Source organism: Solanum verrucosum, unplaced genomic scaffold (assembly GCF_900185275.1).
Source record: "Solanum verrucosum unplaced genomic scaffold, falcon-dt-bn FXZP01000306.1, whole genome shotgun sequence".
Classification (NCBI taxonomy): Eukaryota; Viridiplantae; Streptophyta; class Magnoliopsida; order Solanales; family Solanaceae; genus Solanum; species Solanum verrucosum.
The window spans coordinates 1456403-1474236 of NW_026020398.1; the positions used below are offsets into that span (position 1 = coordinate 1456403).

Here is a 17834-nt window from a genome sequence, read left to right on the forward strand (position 1 = left end):
TCCCAGAGAGACCAATCTTCAGTTATATCAGGTTAAAATATACTAGTAATTTAGATGTTCATTTTATTTTTTTTGGTCCATAAGCTAGTTTGTTGCTATAGTATTAGTTTGTTGTTAAAAGAAGGATTTTATTTAGTTAAATATGTTCAACCATTCAAAAGTGGAACTAGTATATGAGATATAGTTCCAGTCACATCTCTTTCTAATGCATCTATTACTAGTGACGGAGATGCTTCAAAAATCAAAGTTTGATTCTTGATCATATATGGGTCTTTCATTTTTCTTCCGTATATATTATATTAGTAAGTCTGCTACTGCATTAACCTCCCTTAGAATGTGTTTCAGGGATGATCCTTGAGTAGCCTCTTCATTTCATGCATGATAATAATCCAATCTTCCTATTTTCTTACTTCTTTGATAAGTGTATTACAACTATTATCCAAGCTTGAATCTAGCTAGTACTTTGGTAGTGTTAGAAAAAATAATGTATGCATGAATTTTCATTGGTTATACGCTATTGTGTATTGAAGTGTATATTACTAATATCATGAATTTTCATTGGTTATATACTCTATTGTGTATTGAAGTGTATATTACTAATATCATGAATTTTCATTGGTTATATACTCTATTATGTATTGAAGTGTATATTACTAATATCATGAATTTTCATGTATTAATAATACAAAGGGTTCAACACATGCATTAGATTGATTAATGACATAACTATTCCTCAAATCCCTCTTAATACATTTTTCATTTTCCAAAGCTTAAGAGTGTGGAGGGTATTTTTGTAAATAATTTTTTTAATAAAAGTTATGAAAGGTTTGTTGTTTCTAATACATCAAATCAAATAAGTATTGTTTACTATATAATGTCAGTATAACTACCAACATTTTATTAATGCAACCATTACTAAATACAACTGATACACCATATTTTACATTATTCGAATGTACTCTACCAAACGACCCCTACAACAACAAAAATTAGTGACAATAGATTTTTCCTTTAGAAGCAATTGAGTTAATGTTATTATACCCAGAAGTCTTTAGCTACATCTATATAGAGTATTGATTATTATATCCAAAATCGCTCAAGTCTTTAGTTATATTTATATAGAATATTTATTATTGCCGCTAAATATAATATAGCAACAATAATCTAAATAATTCACACAAAATCTTGTATTTATTGCTAGGATAAATAAACAATCATGAAATTATTCTTTATATAAGTATTCTATCATTTAAAACCCCCCAAAAATTACAAACCAACTCAACAATCATTGTGCTCACTTTTAACCTTAGCTGGTTGGAGCCTAATTATTTTTGAATTTGCTTCATATAGGCTTCATTTAAAGCAAAATGCTTTTAATTAAGAATTTTTTTAAGATCTCGAATTCAAGATTTTTTTATTAAGGAAAAACAATCCCATCCGGTGCGCCCGCAAAGATTGGTCGTTCCTTTTGCTTTTTTTTGTGTGTGTGTGGTGTCCAATACTTCATTACATGATTACGTCAATCGTTTTTCATTCCCATGATAAGTCATAGTCATCATAAATATAAGCCAAGCTGGAATCCAAAACAAAATACATTTTACTATATAAGAAGAGGGAATAGCACACGCCTTTGCATCGACACGTGTGCTTCTCTCAAATTGACCAAAAAAAACATTCACACACAAGAGGAAAGTCCTCATTAATAGATCCATCCTAATTACCTAATCATAACCATCCACGTGGCTTTCCTTTTCATTATTACAAACTCAAATACACCCAATGGGTCCCACATATTATTCTAACCCTACAAAATACATCAAAAACATCATATTATAATGTCCCCATTCACTCATTCCTCTTTGTCCTCTTTCATTACTTTACTACAATATTCGTATTAATATATTTATCTGATTTTAACTTGATATAAAATTCTAAAAGAATATTATTTATAAAATTTGATGATAATAAATTAAAAACATTCACACAATTAAGTCAAAAAGGAGAAAGAGATGGACTATTACTTTACTATATATGAAGAGGGAATAGCACACGCCTCTGCATCGACATGTGTGCTTCCCTCAAATTGACCAAAAAAACATTCACACACAAGAGGAAAGTCCTCATTAATAGATCCATCCTAATTACCTAATCATAACCGTCCACGTGGCTTTCCTTTTCATTATTACAAACTCAAATACACCCAATGGGTCCCACATATTATTCTAACCCTACAAAATACATCAAAAACATCATATTATAATGTCCCCGTTCACTCATTCCTCTTTGTCCTCTTTCATTATTTTACTACAATATCCGTATTAATATATTTATGATTTTAACTTGATATAAAATTCTAAAAGAATATTATTTATAAAATTTGATGATGATAAATTAAAAACATTCACACAATTAAGTCAAAAAGGAGAAAGAGATGGAATAATTGAATACATTGGGCATTTGTAGTCCCCTACAACTACAATTTTGCTAATTAATAAATACTCATTGATTGTATATAAATTAACCTAAGATATGTACATTGGACTTTGTCCATGGTCCCACTTTGGATGTGGGATCACTTTAAGAAACCCACACAAATAGGTCGTTCTATTTCCTTTTTAGTCAGTCCCAAAATAATGTCACATTCCTTGTTTTTCTTTTAATTTGTTCTATATTTAAAAATTATATAAAAAGTACTTAAAATCACAATGTAATAACATAAAAAGTACTTAAAATCACAATGTAATAATATAAGATATTAAAAACAACATAATTAAAAATCATAAAACAAATTTTATTGACTCTTTAATTCCATATTGAAATAAAAGAAGTTTGTTTCAAAATAACATTAAAAGTACTGTAAATTTAAGTAAAATAACAACTAAAAATATTTAAGAATCATATAAGAAATTTAGTTGACTTTCGTAAAAATATCTACATCGCATAAAATGGAATAGAAAGAGTAATATATATTATTTGAAAATGATATAAGAAGTGTTATAAATCACAATAAATTAGCAACTTCAAAATATATTTAACAAAATCACATACAAAAAATTATATAACTCTCCAAATTTCATCAGTGTCACATAAATTGAACAAAGAACTACTCCCAATTTATGTGACTTACTTTCCTTTTTAGTCAGTCCCAAAAGAATGTCACATTTCTATATTAAGTAACAATTTCACTATAAAATATTTATTTTACCCTTAATAAAATAATTTACAGTCATACAAATTTATATAATTCATTTTGGACCACAAGTTTTCAAAGTTTTCATTTATTTCTTAAACTCTGTGGTGAATCAAACTACCTCACATAAAATGAGACGGAGGAAATAATATATATTGGGCCCGCACTGGCGCGGGAACCTAATATCTAGTATATATATAAAAGCTTATTAAACAAAGACCAATCTCAAGTCAACAACAAAAAGACAAACAATCTTTTATACTCCCTTTATTCATTTTCAATTGTCATTTTGCGATTTTCGAAAGTTAATTTGATTAATTTTTAAAATTAAATTAAATTATATTAATTTGATATTTTAAATAAAAAATTTAAATATTCAAAAATTATACAAAAAGTACTATAAATTCCATTTTTTTACATATTAATATGATGAAAAAATATATCATAAGTGAACGGAGATAATACTGTTAATGCTGCAACTTCCTACAATAATTATCATATCCTCACGTCTGTATGGTACCACACGGTTTACTTTTATCTACAAAACGTGTAGCCATCACCTCTTTTATGCACCAATAGAATCCAATATTAGTCGCAATATACATTTCAAATATATCAAACTAGAAATTAAACACCATCTTCAGTTACCTATTTGGATATTATTATACCATAAATCATGTGTTGACAATGAAACAAATTCGAATTCTCAACACAAATATTCAAACATCATCTAATAAGAGAGCCAAATTACAACCGCAACATTTTAACTTTTGATTGAAGACCCTGAAACTGAGAAATCAAATCAAATGGTTAGAAAATCAAATTAAAGAGCGAAAATTGATTAATACATACATACCTTAATTTAACCCTCATTAAATCTTTGAGAGAGTGGGAAGCAATCCTTTCAACGATATCAATTAGTAGTTCCATCGAAACAGATTCAATGTAGTTTTTTTTACTCATAGCATTTTGAAGATTTCTTATTCTTCCTTCCCATCTTAGAGAAAATTAAATGAAAGGACCTTATGTTGTTGTGTTCTTATATAATATCAGGAAATGTGTGAAAAGTTGCAACTTCTGAAGACTAACAGAAGAGAAGAGAAGAGGCACAACTTTTGACTTTTCAACTGAAAGTACTTTTTTTGTTTTTAAAAAAGGGTAAAATATGAAGAGTTGTAATTAATTTTTATTTCTTGAAAGTTGTTCCAATGATAGTAATGATTAATTGATGGTTCACACACCCTACACATAATTATTTATTAGAAATATGTTGGAACAGATGCGTTTTCTGTGATACTTGTAACACACAATTGACATATATTGGTGCATATACAATATTATGTTGTAAGATCAAACACATCATTAATATATGTTGGAACATATGCGTTATTTTGTAGTACATGTAACACATAATTGACATATATTAGAACATATGCAATATTCTGTTGTAAAATCTAACACATAATTGACATATGTTGGAACATATGCAATATTCTGTTGTAAGTAGAACACACAATTAAATAAATCACACATTTTATATAAATAACATAACATAAGTTGATTCAAATTAAGATAAGAAGATAGGGAACATCATCCTCAAATAAAAAAGAACATTCATTAAAATTCAACAACACTTATTGAGCATTTCGATATGGGCATGTAGTTCTTTTGTGACCAAAGTCCCTACATACGGAACACTACACTTATTTTTTCTTGTTGGAAATGATTCACCAACTCCACGTTGTCTCTTATATCTCCTTCTTCCAGGTTTGCTTGGATCAACATATGGAGGAGGTATTTCTCTCTCTATGACATCCAAAGGGACAATCCAAGAATCTTCAGATGGCACCGGGTGAATTTTCTCACAATATGTCATTATGTATTTTTCCACTGAATAATATGAAGAGGAGGACTCATAAAACGGCACCATATTGGGCTCGAAGCGTTGGCATGGCATGTGGACAAGGTATTTTGTCCAAGTCAAAAATTCTACAAGTACAAGTTCTTCTTTGTAGATCTACAGTAGCAACATCACCACGACCAATGACACTGAACTTGTAGTTAGCGATTTGATGAGCTAACAACTTGTTGCCTGCGTTGACATACTTTGATATGTCTCTTTCAATTGAAGAAACAAATCTATTTGCAGAGTTCACCAGCTTCATACGCCTTTGGTGAAATAAAATTGCAAATCTCCTGTTTATTTCATCAAATAGAGTGACAACAGGAAATTCTCTTTCAACATCAAACATAGAATTCACCAACTCCGCGATGTTTGACGTCATAATGTTATATCTATACAACAAAAAATAAAAATCAATCAAAACACATAAAATTACAATAAACTCAAACGAGATGGTATAGACAATAATGTACCTATTTCCATGGCAAAATTCCCTGCTCCATGTGTGGAACCAATACGTTCAAGAGTTCCAGCCGCCTTTGGTACCAAATCTCTTATTTGATTGAAATGGTCATTGAACTCACATTCGTTGTACGCCTTTGCTGCTTTATAAAAATGGGTCACTACTTTTGAATTGTGAAAGTTATTTCGAATATTTTCCCCAATGTGTCTCATTCAACAACCATAATGAGATGCAGGGTAGATAGTCGAAACCATCTTTCGAATACTTGGATGCCTATCAGAAATAATGCACAACTCATCAGTATCATCTACAAAGCTTCTCATATTTTGAAAAAAATATTCATATGAGGCATCGCATTTCTTGTCCTTAACACAAAAAGCCATTGGAAATATATGATTCTCAGCATCTTGTGCCACCGCCGATAATAAAACTCCTTCATACTTGCTCCTCATGAATGTCCCATCAACGGCTATTACTTTTCTCATTTCTTGAAAATCAGTCATCCAAGCGGCATATGATACAAATAAGTACTTGAACCTCTCATTTTCATCGAGCGACAATGTCGTCTTGCTTCCTGGATTTGCAATTTCAAGCATATAACGATACACATTAAGCACTGCATATCCGTGCTCATGTGTTCCCCTAACATTAGACTTAGCATGCTTCATGCCCTTATAAATCTTCCAATAGCTTATCTTACAGCCCAATTCTATGCGGAGTTGATTTGACATATCTCTTGTGGATAGGACTTTACCATTGAGAAACCTATTTTCAAAGTACTTACCTATGACTTATGTCGTGGCATGGGAATTATGGCTTGTAAGATGTTTTGAACCACACGTATGGTACTTTTCATAGATTCTAATGACAAACCTGCCGCTACTTGTAAATTTCACATCCCTCAGCCACCAATTGCACTCCGGATATGAACATTTAAAAGAAAACACATTACAAGAATTGATCACCTATTTCAGTTTAAAATCTTTTTTCAAGCAAGCAGTTTTCAATGAATTTGTCAGTTCTTCCTTGTTCTTGAATGTCATTCCCTTATAAAAACCGGTTTCTTCATCTTGAACATTATTCACACATGATTGAGAAGAACATGGAATGCTGCTGCCAACAATAGGTGTAGGAGGATTGTTGCTCTCAAAGTTCGACACTTCATCTTTTCCAATTTCAGCATCGTAATTATTCATGTCCACATAATCAAATTCAGCATTTAACATATCTTGTTGGTCTTCTTCTAGATTATAATCCTCCTCGATAGAATTATCATCCACGTAGACTCTTAATATGGGTGGTCTCTCTGCTCCTCCCAAATAAACAACCAAACTAGGCTGATCAGTTATTTTAAAAGGTAAGACCTTCTCATTATGAAAAAAAGGGGGAATATAACTCATGACAAGATCTTTCAGTTGACAATTGTATCCATATTTTTGCATGACTAAATTCACAAAATCATCATACAAAATATTTCTTTCGACAGTCATCCCTACCGACCCTCCCTGTTTCTTACCATCCTTCCAACGTCAAATGCATCGATTTTTCTTCTCGACTCATCCACCACGACAATCAATCCCTACAAATAATCCCTCCATTTATTGTACCTAAAGAAATTAATTAAAAAATAATTAGTACTAATGAAGAAATGTGTAAGTCATTGTTGCAACATATGACAATTATGTGGCGACATGTAAGTCATATGTTGCAACATATAACTGATATGTTGTGACAAATAAATCACATGTGACAACATGTGTAAGTTATATGTCGCAACATATGTTGCGAAATGTAAGTCATATGTTGCTACATATAATTATTCTATTGCGAAACATAAATCACATGTTGTGACAAAATGTGTAAGTCATATGTTGCGACATATGACTATTTTGTGGCGATATGTAAGTCATATGTTGCAACATATGACTATTATGTGGCGACATGTAAGTCATATTTTGCTACATATAACTGATATCTTGTGACAAATAAATCACATGTGTAAGTACATATGGCTATCCTGTTGCGAAATGTAAGTCATATGTTGCTACATATAACTATTCTATTGTGAAACATAAATCACATGTTGTGACAAAATGTATAAGTCATATGTTGCAACATATATATCCATCTATTGGAAACGCGAATGCAAATTATTGAAAAAATTGTTGCTACCCAAATGATGATGAATGATTCCAAAGAAGTGTTAATTTTACTTACCAAAAGAATGGTGTGTGCACCAATCACTTATGAAGTAATTCCAATTGATACAGAACGGAATTTGGTCCACTGATTAGATTAGCTAAATCTTATTCAAGAAAATGAAAAGAAGAAGAAAAAAGCTCAAGGACTAGCAGCCAATACCAACAATGTACGAAAAGATGAATAGAACTGGAAGAAGAAAGGCAAGCAACCAAGCAAGAATAGAGCAAGAACAAAGCAGAAGAAAAATAAGAAGAGGAATACGGGGGGAGGCGGGGGGAAAATGATTTATTTCCCCCCTTTTGGTATAGCTCGCTGGTGTGGCTTCCCTCCAATTTTGGTTCCCACCAAAATTGGTTAAATTAAGTTTTAGTCATTTACCCTTTTACCCTTCATTTAATTCAATGGATCAAATTGCTAACTTATAAATTTGAGGGCAATTTCACAATCCTTAATCATTAATCACATAATTGTCACCTACACTCAATAATTAAGACTTATATTACCGCTCTTTTATTTTGACGCCTTAATGTCACCTTTAATTCAAAGACCCAGTTACATCAATTTGGAGATTGGGAAGTTGAAAGATGAATGGAATCATGTGACAATGATAGCAGAATTAGAGCCTTCCTTTTCAATTACTTTTCGCGCGCCACTATGATATTACAAAAAAACATTGTTTCTACAATCTGAATTGAAATGTTAATCCGAAATTATTGATTTATTAATAATGGGTAATTGATTTAGCTATTTTGATAATGGGTTTGATCATTTTTACTATGGGTTATCCTTCTTTAACATTTTGATGTTTTTTTATTCAGTTAATCTATAATTATATTTATATCATTCGGTATATAAAATACTTGATATAGAGTTTAGTTTCATATTTTTATTTGTGGCTATTTCAAACTTCCAATTATCCTACAATGTTTACAGTTTACTTTTGAACAAGATTTAATCTGTCAACTCGTGTGCATGATTTATTTTGTTTGTCACCTTTTTTATAAATGATTTTCAATTATATTATTATTTTGTGGCAAATTTTAACTGTTAAATCCATAACCAAATCAATAACGATTAATCACTGATAATCGATAAGCGATATTTTAATTTAATACGGTTTAGCATATATACAAATCAATAACCGATAAATCAAATCGCTAAACTTTAAATTCGAATCGGACAAATATGCAACCTTAGTTTCTACCTCGTTGGACTTGAGCTCCAATATTGTTTTGCCTATTTAGTTTCTCTATAAAACTCTAATTGTGATTGCAAAACACAGAAAAAGAAATACTTAAAAATTAAAATTTGAATGATTAAAATATAGATCTAAAAAATAGGCATACTTAATAATTAAAAATTGAATAATTATGATTCAGATCTTTATTAAATATACAAGCAAATAAGGTATATGTCTCCTCTTAGTTTTTTTTCTTCAACGATCACAATAATACTATATCCATTGCCCCAATTAAGATTTTAAGAGTGGATATATGCAACGTCTAAGTATTTTCTTTTTGGAACCCTTTTTCATTCCTAAATTTTGTTTGATTTTCTTGTGCTACCTTATTACTAGTATTTATTATAGTAAGACATCATATAATTATCAATTCCATCTTGTTTCTATTTTTTTTCTTGATTTATAAAGTGCTCCTAAACATTGTCGGTGAACTTTACATACATATCAAAACTAGGTGATGGCATTAATTATATTTTGTGAAACAAATACTTAAATACTTCACACACGGACCATATTGTCGACATGACCAAATTGTTAACAAAAAGAAACGTAGCTACATAATGATAAGTATACTTAACAGTTAAGTTAAAATATACTAATTAATTTATAATATAACTTAGCTTATACGTAAGTCATTTATGTCTTAAGAGTCTGGTCCTTCTCCGAATTTCGCATAAGACGAAAACTTAATGTATCAGTTCGCTTATTTTGTCAAACAATGCAAGGTGAAAAATTTATGTAACTAAAGAGTTATGAAATAGTATGATAGTTAAGAGATCATTATTAGCTAATCTGCTATAATAGGTGGTAAGAGTTACATTTTATCTGACTGTGCAAAAGATATAATTTTACACCAACAATATATATTATTCAAACTCTAATTATATAATTGTGTAAAGTTTCAACTAAACTCAAATTACATACCTTGGATCATGTACATTTTATGTATATTTAGTACAAGTATTTACAACATATATGTTTTGTAGTTGACTAAAGTGTTTCGGATCGTAGTTATCCCAAAATTCAATTATAAAACTTAATTGGAAAATTTAAGCATAATCTCTATTGAGTCTAACTTTCTTATCCACAACAACCAATTATCAATTATTACCAAAAACAATACATAGTTATACATCATATATACACAATTAGTATATATACTTCTTCTGTTCCAATTATATGACTGTTTTTTTTTTAGTCAGTCGCAAAAAGAATAACACATTTCTATATTAAGTAGCAATTTAACTTTAAAATATTTATCCTTAATGAAGTGATTTATAACCACACAAATATCTATCATTTATTTTAAACCACAAATTTCAAAACTCTTCCTTTCTTTGTTAAATTGCATGTCAAGTCAAAATAACTCATATAAAATGGGACGGAGGGAATATTATTCATGCAATATCGATACATACATATAAATATAGTTGTTTTATTGAAGGGAAATTATGCAGAATAGCACAGGTTTAGCCTATAATAGGTACTATACCTACAGTTTCTCAAATTCTTGCTATTTGCCTGATTTGTGTAATTTCTCTGATTTGTAGAAATCCAGAATTTGTATAATTCGATTCATGATGGTATAAATCCAAAGTTTTATATATGCTTACCCTAGCTATTTGTATACAATTTATGAAAAGATCATAATAAAATACCATGTTTGTATATTGACAAGCGAAATATATAAAAAGAGTTCTGAAAAAATTATAAATGTATAAATACAGAATTTGTATATACTTACCCTATTTGTATATTCGCAAGCGAAATATACAAACAACAGCCTCCATAGCAAACAAAACTATAGCTATGAAGTGCAATTATTGATTATAACTATAAAGCTTTGTTATGTTTATTATGTTTCCTATTTCTAAAGTTTTCTCTTTATTAAACAAATTGGTCACTTGTACAAGAAGCCCAGCTTAATTAGATCGTGGGCCGCAAGAAAATAATAGGGGAGGACCATCCATAGATTATGCATTTTTCAAAGGCGGTTAATGGAAATATCCACTAAACTTCATCAACTTGATTACGCGGTGTATTACTACTTATATAATATGATTTAACTTCCAGGGGATTATTACTACTTCACTCCAAAACACAATCACAAATTATTTGATCTTTTTTGTCCTTTCATTATTATTATACACATTTTCAATCAAACATGTTTGAAGAAAACTTGCATTACCTATTCATGAACAGAATCACAACTGATTTGTCAAAAGAAATTGAAACCTCCAACAAAAAAAGATGGCACTTAGCTTTTGCAACCATCTATTGTTCCAGAGCTTTTAAAACTGCTTATAGTCATGGATCACCTGCCTACAATCCAACAAAAGTACTTGGTGATACAATCGCGATTGATGTAGTTCAACACCAGCCTTTTTTCTCAGGCATTGATCACTCAAGTCTAGCTAAGCTTGTCAAAGATAAAAACTTGGACAAACTTGCTAATATTGGAGGTGTACAAGGTGTTGCTGCTTCTCTCAAAAGTGATACAACTAATGGTCTAAGCGGAGATTCAGAAGACGTTGCACGTAGACATGAGGCTTTTGGAAGCAACACGTATCGTAAGGCATCTACTAAGAGTTTCTTCGTGTTTGTTTGGGAATCATTCAAGGATCCTACCATCATTATACTTTTGCTCTGTGCTGCTCTGTCTCTTGGATTTGGAATTAAGGAGCATGGACTGAAAGAAGGATGGTATGATGGAGGGAGTATTTATGTCGCTGTGTTTCTTGTCATCGCTGTTTCGTCTATTAGTAATTTCAGACAAAACAGACAGTTTGATAAGCTTTCTAAAGTGAGCAAGAATATTCCAGTTGAAGCTGTTAGAAAGGGGAGGCACCAACAGATATCCATATTTGAAATTGTTGTTGGAGATGTCATTTGCTTGAAGATTGGTGATCAAGTCCCTGCCGATGGGATTTTGGTACAAGGCCATTCTTTACAAGTGGATGAATCTAGCATGACTGGAGAGAGTGATCATGTAGAGATTAACCTTACCCGAAATCCATTCTTGATATCTGGCACGAAGGTAGTTGATGGCTATGGCATGATGCTTGTGACATCGGTTGGAATGAACACGACCTGGGGTGAAATGATGAGCCAAATCAGCAGTGATTCTAATGAGCAAACCCCTCTCCAAGAGCGACTCAACAAGCTTACATCATCGATTGGTAAAGTTGGGTTGCTAGTTGCTTTCTTAGTTCTTGTTGTCCTATTGGTTAGGTACTTTACTGGCACCACAAAAGATGAGAATGGTAAAAAAGAATTCAACGGGAGCAAGACATCATCCGATGATGTGATCAATGCTGTGGTGGGAATTGTTGCTGCTGCTGTTACCATTGTTGTTGTCGCGATTCCTGAAGGCTTGCCTTTAGCGGTTACACTTACTCTGGCTTATTCCATGAAGAGAATGATGGCTGATCAGGCAATGGTTAGGAAGCTCTCCGCATGTGAGACTATGGGCTCTGCCACCACCATCTGTACAGACAAAACAGGTACTCTTACATTAAATAAGATGACTGTCACAAAGTTTTTCTTAGGCAAACAGCACGTGAAAGCGGAAAGTCATTCAACAATTTCAGCCAAAGTTCTTGAATTATTACATCAAGGTGTTGGATTAAACACTACAGGTAGTGTTTTCAAGTCCACTGATTCATGTTCCAGCTTCGAGTTCTCAGGCAGCCCTACTGAAAAAGCTATTCTTTTGTGGGCTGTTACGGAACTGAACATGGATATGGATCAAATGAAAAGAAATTTCAACATTCTACATGTGGAAGCTTTCAATTCGGAGAAAAAGAAGAGCGGAGTCCTGATCAAGAACATTACTGATGGCACAATTCATGCACATTGGAAAGGTGCTGCTGAAATGATTTCAAGAATGTGCTCCCATTACTATGATCTAGAAGGGAACGTAAAACCTCTAGAGGAATCAGATAAGGAAGAATGTGACAGGATAATTGAAGGAATGGCTGCCAGCAGCCTGAGATGTATCGCATTTGCACACAAGCAAGTGATAAAAGCTGAGCAGGATGATCATGAGCATATTCACGGAAATGTTCCAGACAACTCTATAATTCTTTTGGGCTTTGTTGGCCTAAAAGATCCATGTCGACCAGGCGTGAAGAAAGCAGTGGAAGCTTGCCAAAATGCTGGTGTGAACATCAAGATGATCACTGGAGACAATGTGTTCACTGCAAAAGCCATAGCAACAGAATGTGGGATTCTTCTTCCTAATCAGAAAGTAGATGAAGGAGCAGTCATAGAAGGTGAAGAATTTCGCAGCCTCACAGATGAAGAACGGATGGAGAGAGTGGAGAAGATATGCGTGATGGCAAGATCATCCCCTTTTGACAAACTTCTAATGGTGCAGTGCTTGAGAAAGAAAGGTCATGTGGTCGCGGTCACAGGTGATGGAACGAATGATGCCCCAGCTTTAAAGGAAGCAGATATAGGACTTTCTATGGGGATTCAAGGCACTGAAGTGGCTAAAGAGAGTTCTGATATTGTCATCTTGGATGATAACTTTGCTTCAGTTGCCACCGTTTTGAAATGGGGAAGGTGTGTCTATAACAACATCCAGAAATTCATCCAATTTCAGCTCACAGTAAACGTGGCTGCGCTCGTGATCAATTTTGTAGCTGCTGTATCATCTGGTGAGGTACCACTCACAGCAGTACAATTGCTATGGGTAAATTTGATCATGGACACATTAGGGGCATTAGCACTCGCGACAGAGAAGCCAACCGAGGAACTCATGAAGAAGAAACCAGTCGGTAGGACTGCACCACTTATCACCAACATTATGTGGAGGAATCTAATGGCTCAGGCCTTGTATCAGATTGCTGTTTTATTGACCTTACAATTCAAAGGAGAATCCATCTTTGGTGTCAACGAGAAGGTAAACGATACATTGATTTTCAACACGTTTGTTCTTTGCCAAGTGTTCAATGAATTCAACGCGAGAAAGCTGGAGAAGAAGAATGTTTTTGAGGGGATACACAAGAACAAGTTATTTGTGGCAATCATTGGAATAACATTGGTTCTCCAAGTGGTGATGGTGGAGTTCCTAAAGAAGTTTGCAAACACAGAGAGGCTGAATTGGGGGCAATGGGGTATCTGCATTGGATTTGCAGCTGCATCTTGGCCAATTGGTTGGCTTGTCAAGTGCATAACTGTTCCAGAGAGACCAATATTTAGTTATCTAAGGTTGAATTACTTGAAAGCCTTGTGTAAATGAGTAGATTTAGGTGTTCAGTATGTTTTTGTCATAAGCTAGTTAGTTCTAATGGTATCTGTTTGATTAATTGATTTATGTTACATTCCATTATTAATAATAGTGTACTTTGTTCATGATTGTCAACTATATACCTGAGCTGATAATATGTTCAAAGATTTTTGAAGCTTTAGACTGGCATTTGCAATGGGCTAAAATGTGTGTCGTAACTCAACTCACTTAATTCTTACAATGTTTTAATTGATTTTTTTTTGTACCAAATAAAAGTACTACTTTATTTTTCCTTTAGTATAATTATGTATAACATATTAAATTTAAAACAATAAATGTTATATAAGTACAAACAGATGGAATTGAGAAGGCAAACTTGCTATAACCTAACACTTGATCTAAATCTTGAGTAACTAGAGTTCTGGCTGTTCCTACGACTAAACAAAGGCGTCTTTGGAACAGGTATACATTTTATGAGCAAACTAACTGGCCATGATAAAGCAGCTATCCCAATACACATTTTCCACTTCATCCAATTCAATCTCTCAGTACATGCAAACTTTTTCAGCATTTCGATCATTGCAAACTGGATAACGACTATCATTCCTACAATCCCCCAAAATAACCGCTTTGTTTTTAGCTCTCTGAGGAGACCCCCTTCGTAGTTTCTCAGGTAGAATATGTTGAAAAGTTGGCAGAAAACAAAGATGTTGAAGATCACTGTGTCCTTTTCCTTGTCGCTTAATTGGTATCCTGATTCACCTGTGAATTGGATGGTAAGCAACACTGAGATCAAGTACAATGCTTGTCCCAATATATTTTTCCACATGATATTGGTTATAAATGGCTCATTTTTGTCAGTTGGTGGCTGCTGCATGAGCTTTGTTCCAGGCCCGTTGATAGTGAGAGCTACAGCTGCTAATGTCCCCACCATCAGCTTTACCCAAAGTACCTGAAGCATTGCATAGGGAACATTGCCTGCTGAAATTACTGTGACAATGTTGATGGTCACGGGCTTGCTAGCTGAAATTGCTGTTAGTTGGTACTGGGTGAATATCTGAACAAAGTTATCATCCATGATAACAATATCCGAGCAGTTCCTTGCTGCATCGGTTCCATGATTACCCAAAAGCCCCACATTGGCTTCTCTAAGAGCTTCTGCATCTTCCACTCTGTCTCTGGTAACTGCAACATTATGACCTTTCTTTTCCAAGCATCGTACCATTAGAAGCTTGTCCAGCGTTGAGGCTCTTGCGATCACACGAATGTTATCAACTTTCTCCAATCTTTCATCTTCAGCATATCCTTGGAATGTTGTTCCTTCAATGACTTCTCTAGTGGATGTGTCATGAGGATCAATTATACCACAATCAATAGCTGATGCACGAGCGGTGTGGATATCATCTTTTGTAATGATTTTGATGTTCACTCCAGCATCTTGGCAGTCCATCACAGCTTTCCTTGCTTGTTCTCTACATGGAACTTTCAGACCGACAAATGCTAATAAGATCGAATCATCTTCTTTGAGCTTGGGATGGAAATGCCCTTCATGATCAATCTGATGTTCTTCCCTGCAATGCTTCTCTAGTATCATCGTTTATATCTTTGACATCCCTTGTCTCCTCGCAGTAACGTGAACACATGGCCAGTATTGCCTCTGGAGTTCCTTTGTGGTGAACATGTACTCTGCTGTCAGCATTCCTCCTTATCAAAACACGCCCTTCGTATTCCGAGTTGAAGCTTTCAGTATGGACAAGTGTACATCTTTCTTTCAGTTGTTGTACATCCATATTCATGCTTTTGATGCCCCAGCCCAAAATTGCACTTTGAATTTGATCCTCAATGTGTTCAAATGAAGATCCCGGTGGGATCTTGGTTGTGTTCAGAGCCATTCCTTCATGAAGAAGATCAAGAATTTCTGGGGCAAATGAAGAGAAAGTACTTCTTCCAAAATACTCTTCACGTAGCCAAAACTGGCTGACCTGCAGAGTGTTTTCAGTCAGTACTCCTTCCTTATTCGTACAAATCACAGTAGCGGAGGCCATTGCTTCACAAGCTGAAAGACTTCTAACAAGTGCTTGATCAGCAATCATCTTCTTGGTTGAGTAAGCTATGGTTAGTGCACAAGCTAACGTTAAACCTTCAGGAATAGCACCCGATGCAATTGCAACTGGAGTTGCTAGAATCCCAAGAAAGGCTTTCCATACATCATGTATACTTGTCTTACCTCCAATGAACAACTTCCTCCCATTGTTTTGCATATTCCCTGTGAAGTAACGGACCAACAGAACTAAAAGAACCAAGAAACTGACTGCCAAACCAACCTTTGTTATATGCGAGGTCAGTTTGTGTAGTTTCTTCTGTAAAAGTGATTTATGATCATGATTGACACAAGCTGGACTTATGATTTCTGCCAATGCTGTATCCATGCCAACTGCTGTAACAAGCATTCGACCATTACCCCTCAAGACCTTGCTACCCGATAACAAGAACACATTGGTGCTATTGTTAACTTCCACAAGGTCATTTTTCTTTGTTAAAGTTGATTCATCAATATGTAAGGATTGGCCATCTATGTATATCCCATCAGCAGGGACTTGATCTCCAGCTTTCAAGCGAATGACATCTCCAACAACTGCTTCAGAAAATGCGATACTCGTATCCTTCCCATCCCTAATCACAAGAATGGAGATGGTTTCAATTGGCCTACAAAGTTCATAAAGTTGCTGTTTATGCCAATAGTTACAAAAAGCAGAGAGACTAATGGCAAGAAACAGGGAAATTAGTATAATTCCCCCATCCAAACATCCTTTCACCCCATGTTTTTTTATGCTTAAACCGAGCGATAAAACAGCATACAGCAGTACAATGATGATGTTAGGATCTTTGAGGCTCTTCAATAATATTTGCAATAGATTTACTGATGGCTTCTTAAATGTGTTAGTCCCAAAATGTTTGCTCCGAGAAGCAATATCCTTAACATCACCTAAGATACCCTTGTCAGCATCAGTTTTCAGGACAAACAACACGCTTTCCACACCATCAAACTGTTTAACATCTCTCACTCGAACGAGTTTTGCTAACATTTGCTTGTTGATACTAGAAAAACATTCTGGTTCGATATCAACTACTGTATAAGATTGAGAGTGCGAAAAGTTGCTCAAGAGCTCAGTCTTGTTTTCAGCAACAATCTTCCTGGCTGTAGACAGCAATGCCCTGGAAGTATAGAGAATTTTAAACGCCCAACGCCATCTCTTCCTGGCGGGGGACGTTAAAATAGGCGTTAATTGCACTTGCAAGATGTTGTCACACATGATTTTTGGTAAAATAATAATAATATCCAAATAGGTAACTGAAGATGGTGTTTAATATAATTTCTGGTTTGATAATTTGAAATGTCTGTTAGATTCTGTTGTTGCATAAAAGAGGTGATGGCTACAAGTTTATAGACAAAAGTAAACCGTGTGTAACAGACAGGCTGCTAGGAGTGAGGAGATGATATTATTCTTGGAAGTTGCAGCAATAGTGAAAGTTATAAAAGATTGTTTGTCTTTTTGTTCTGGTCTTTGTTTAATAAGCTTATATAAAGATTGGATTCCAGCT

General features: G+C 33.7%; 2 protein-coding genes across 2 annotated transcripts in view; both read left to right on the top strand.

Annotated features, from left to right (window-relative positions):
- The window catches only part of LOC125839483 (putative calcium-transporting ATPase 13, plasma membrane-type), a 136375-nt gene that overhangs the window by 108461 nt on the left and 10080 nt on the right, over positions 1 to 17834 (top strand). The window lies entirely within an intron of this gene.
- Positions 1 to 17834, top strand: part of LOC125839432 (putative calcium-transporting ATPase 13, plasma membrane-type) — a 73745-nt gene that overhangs the window by 45883 nt on the left and 10028 nt on the right. The window contains exon 4 of the mRNA XM_049518406.1: positions 12862 to 13664. Within this exon, the coding sequence (XP_049374363.1) occupies positions 12862 to 13664 (803 nt within the window). The remainder of the gene's footprint in view (positions 1 to 12861; positions 13665 to 17834) is intronic.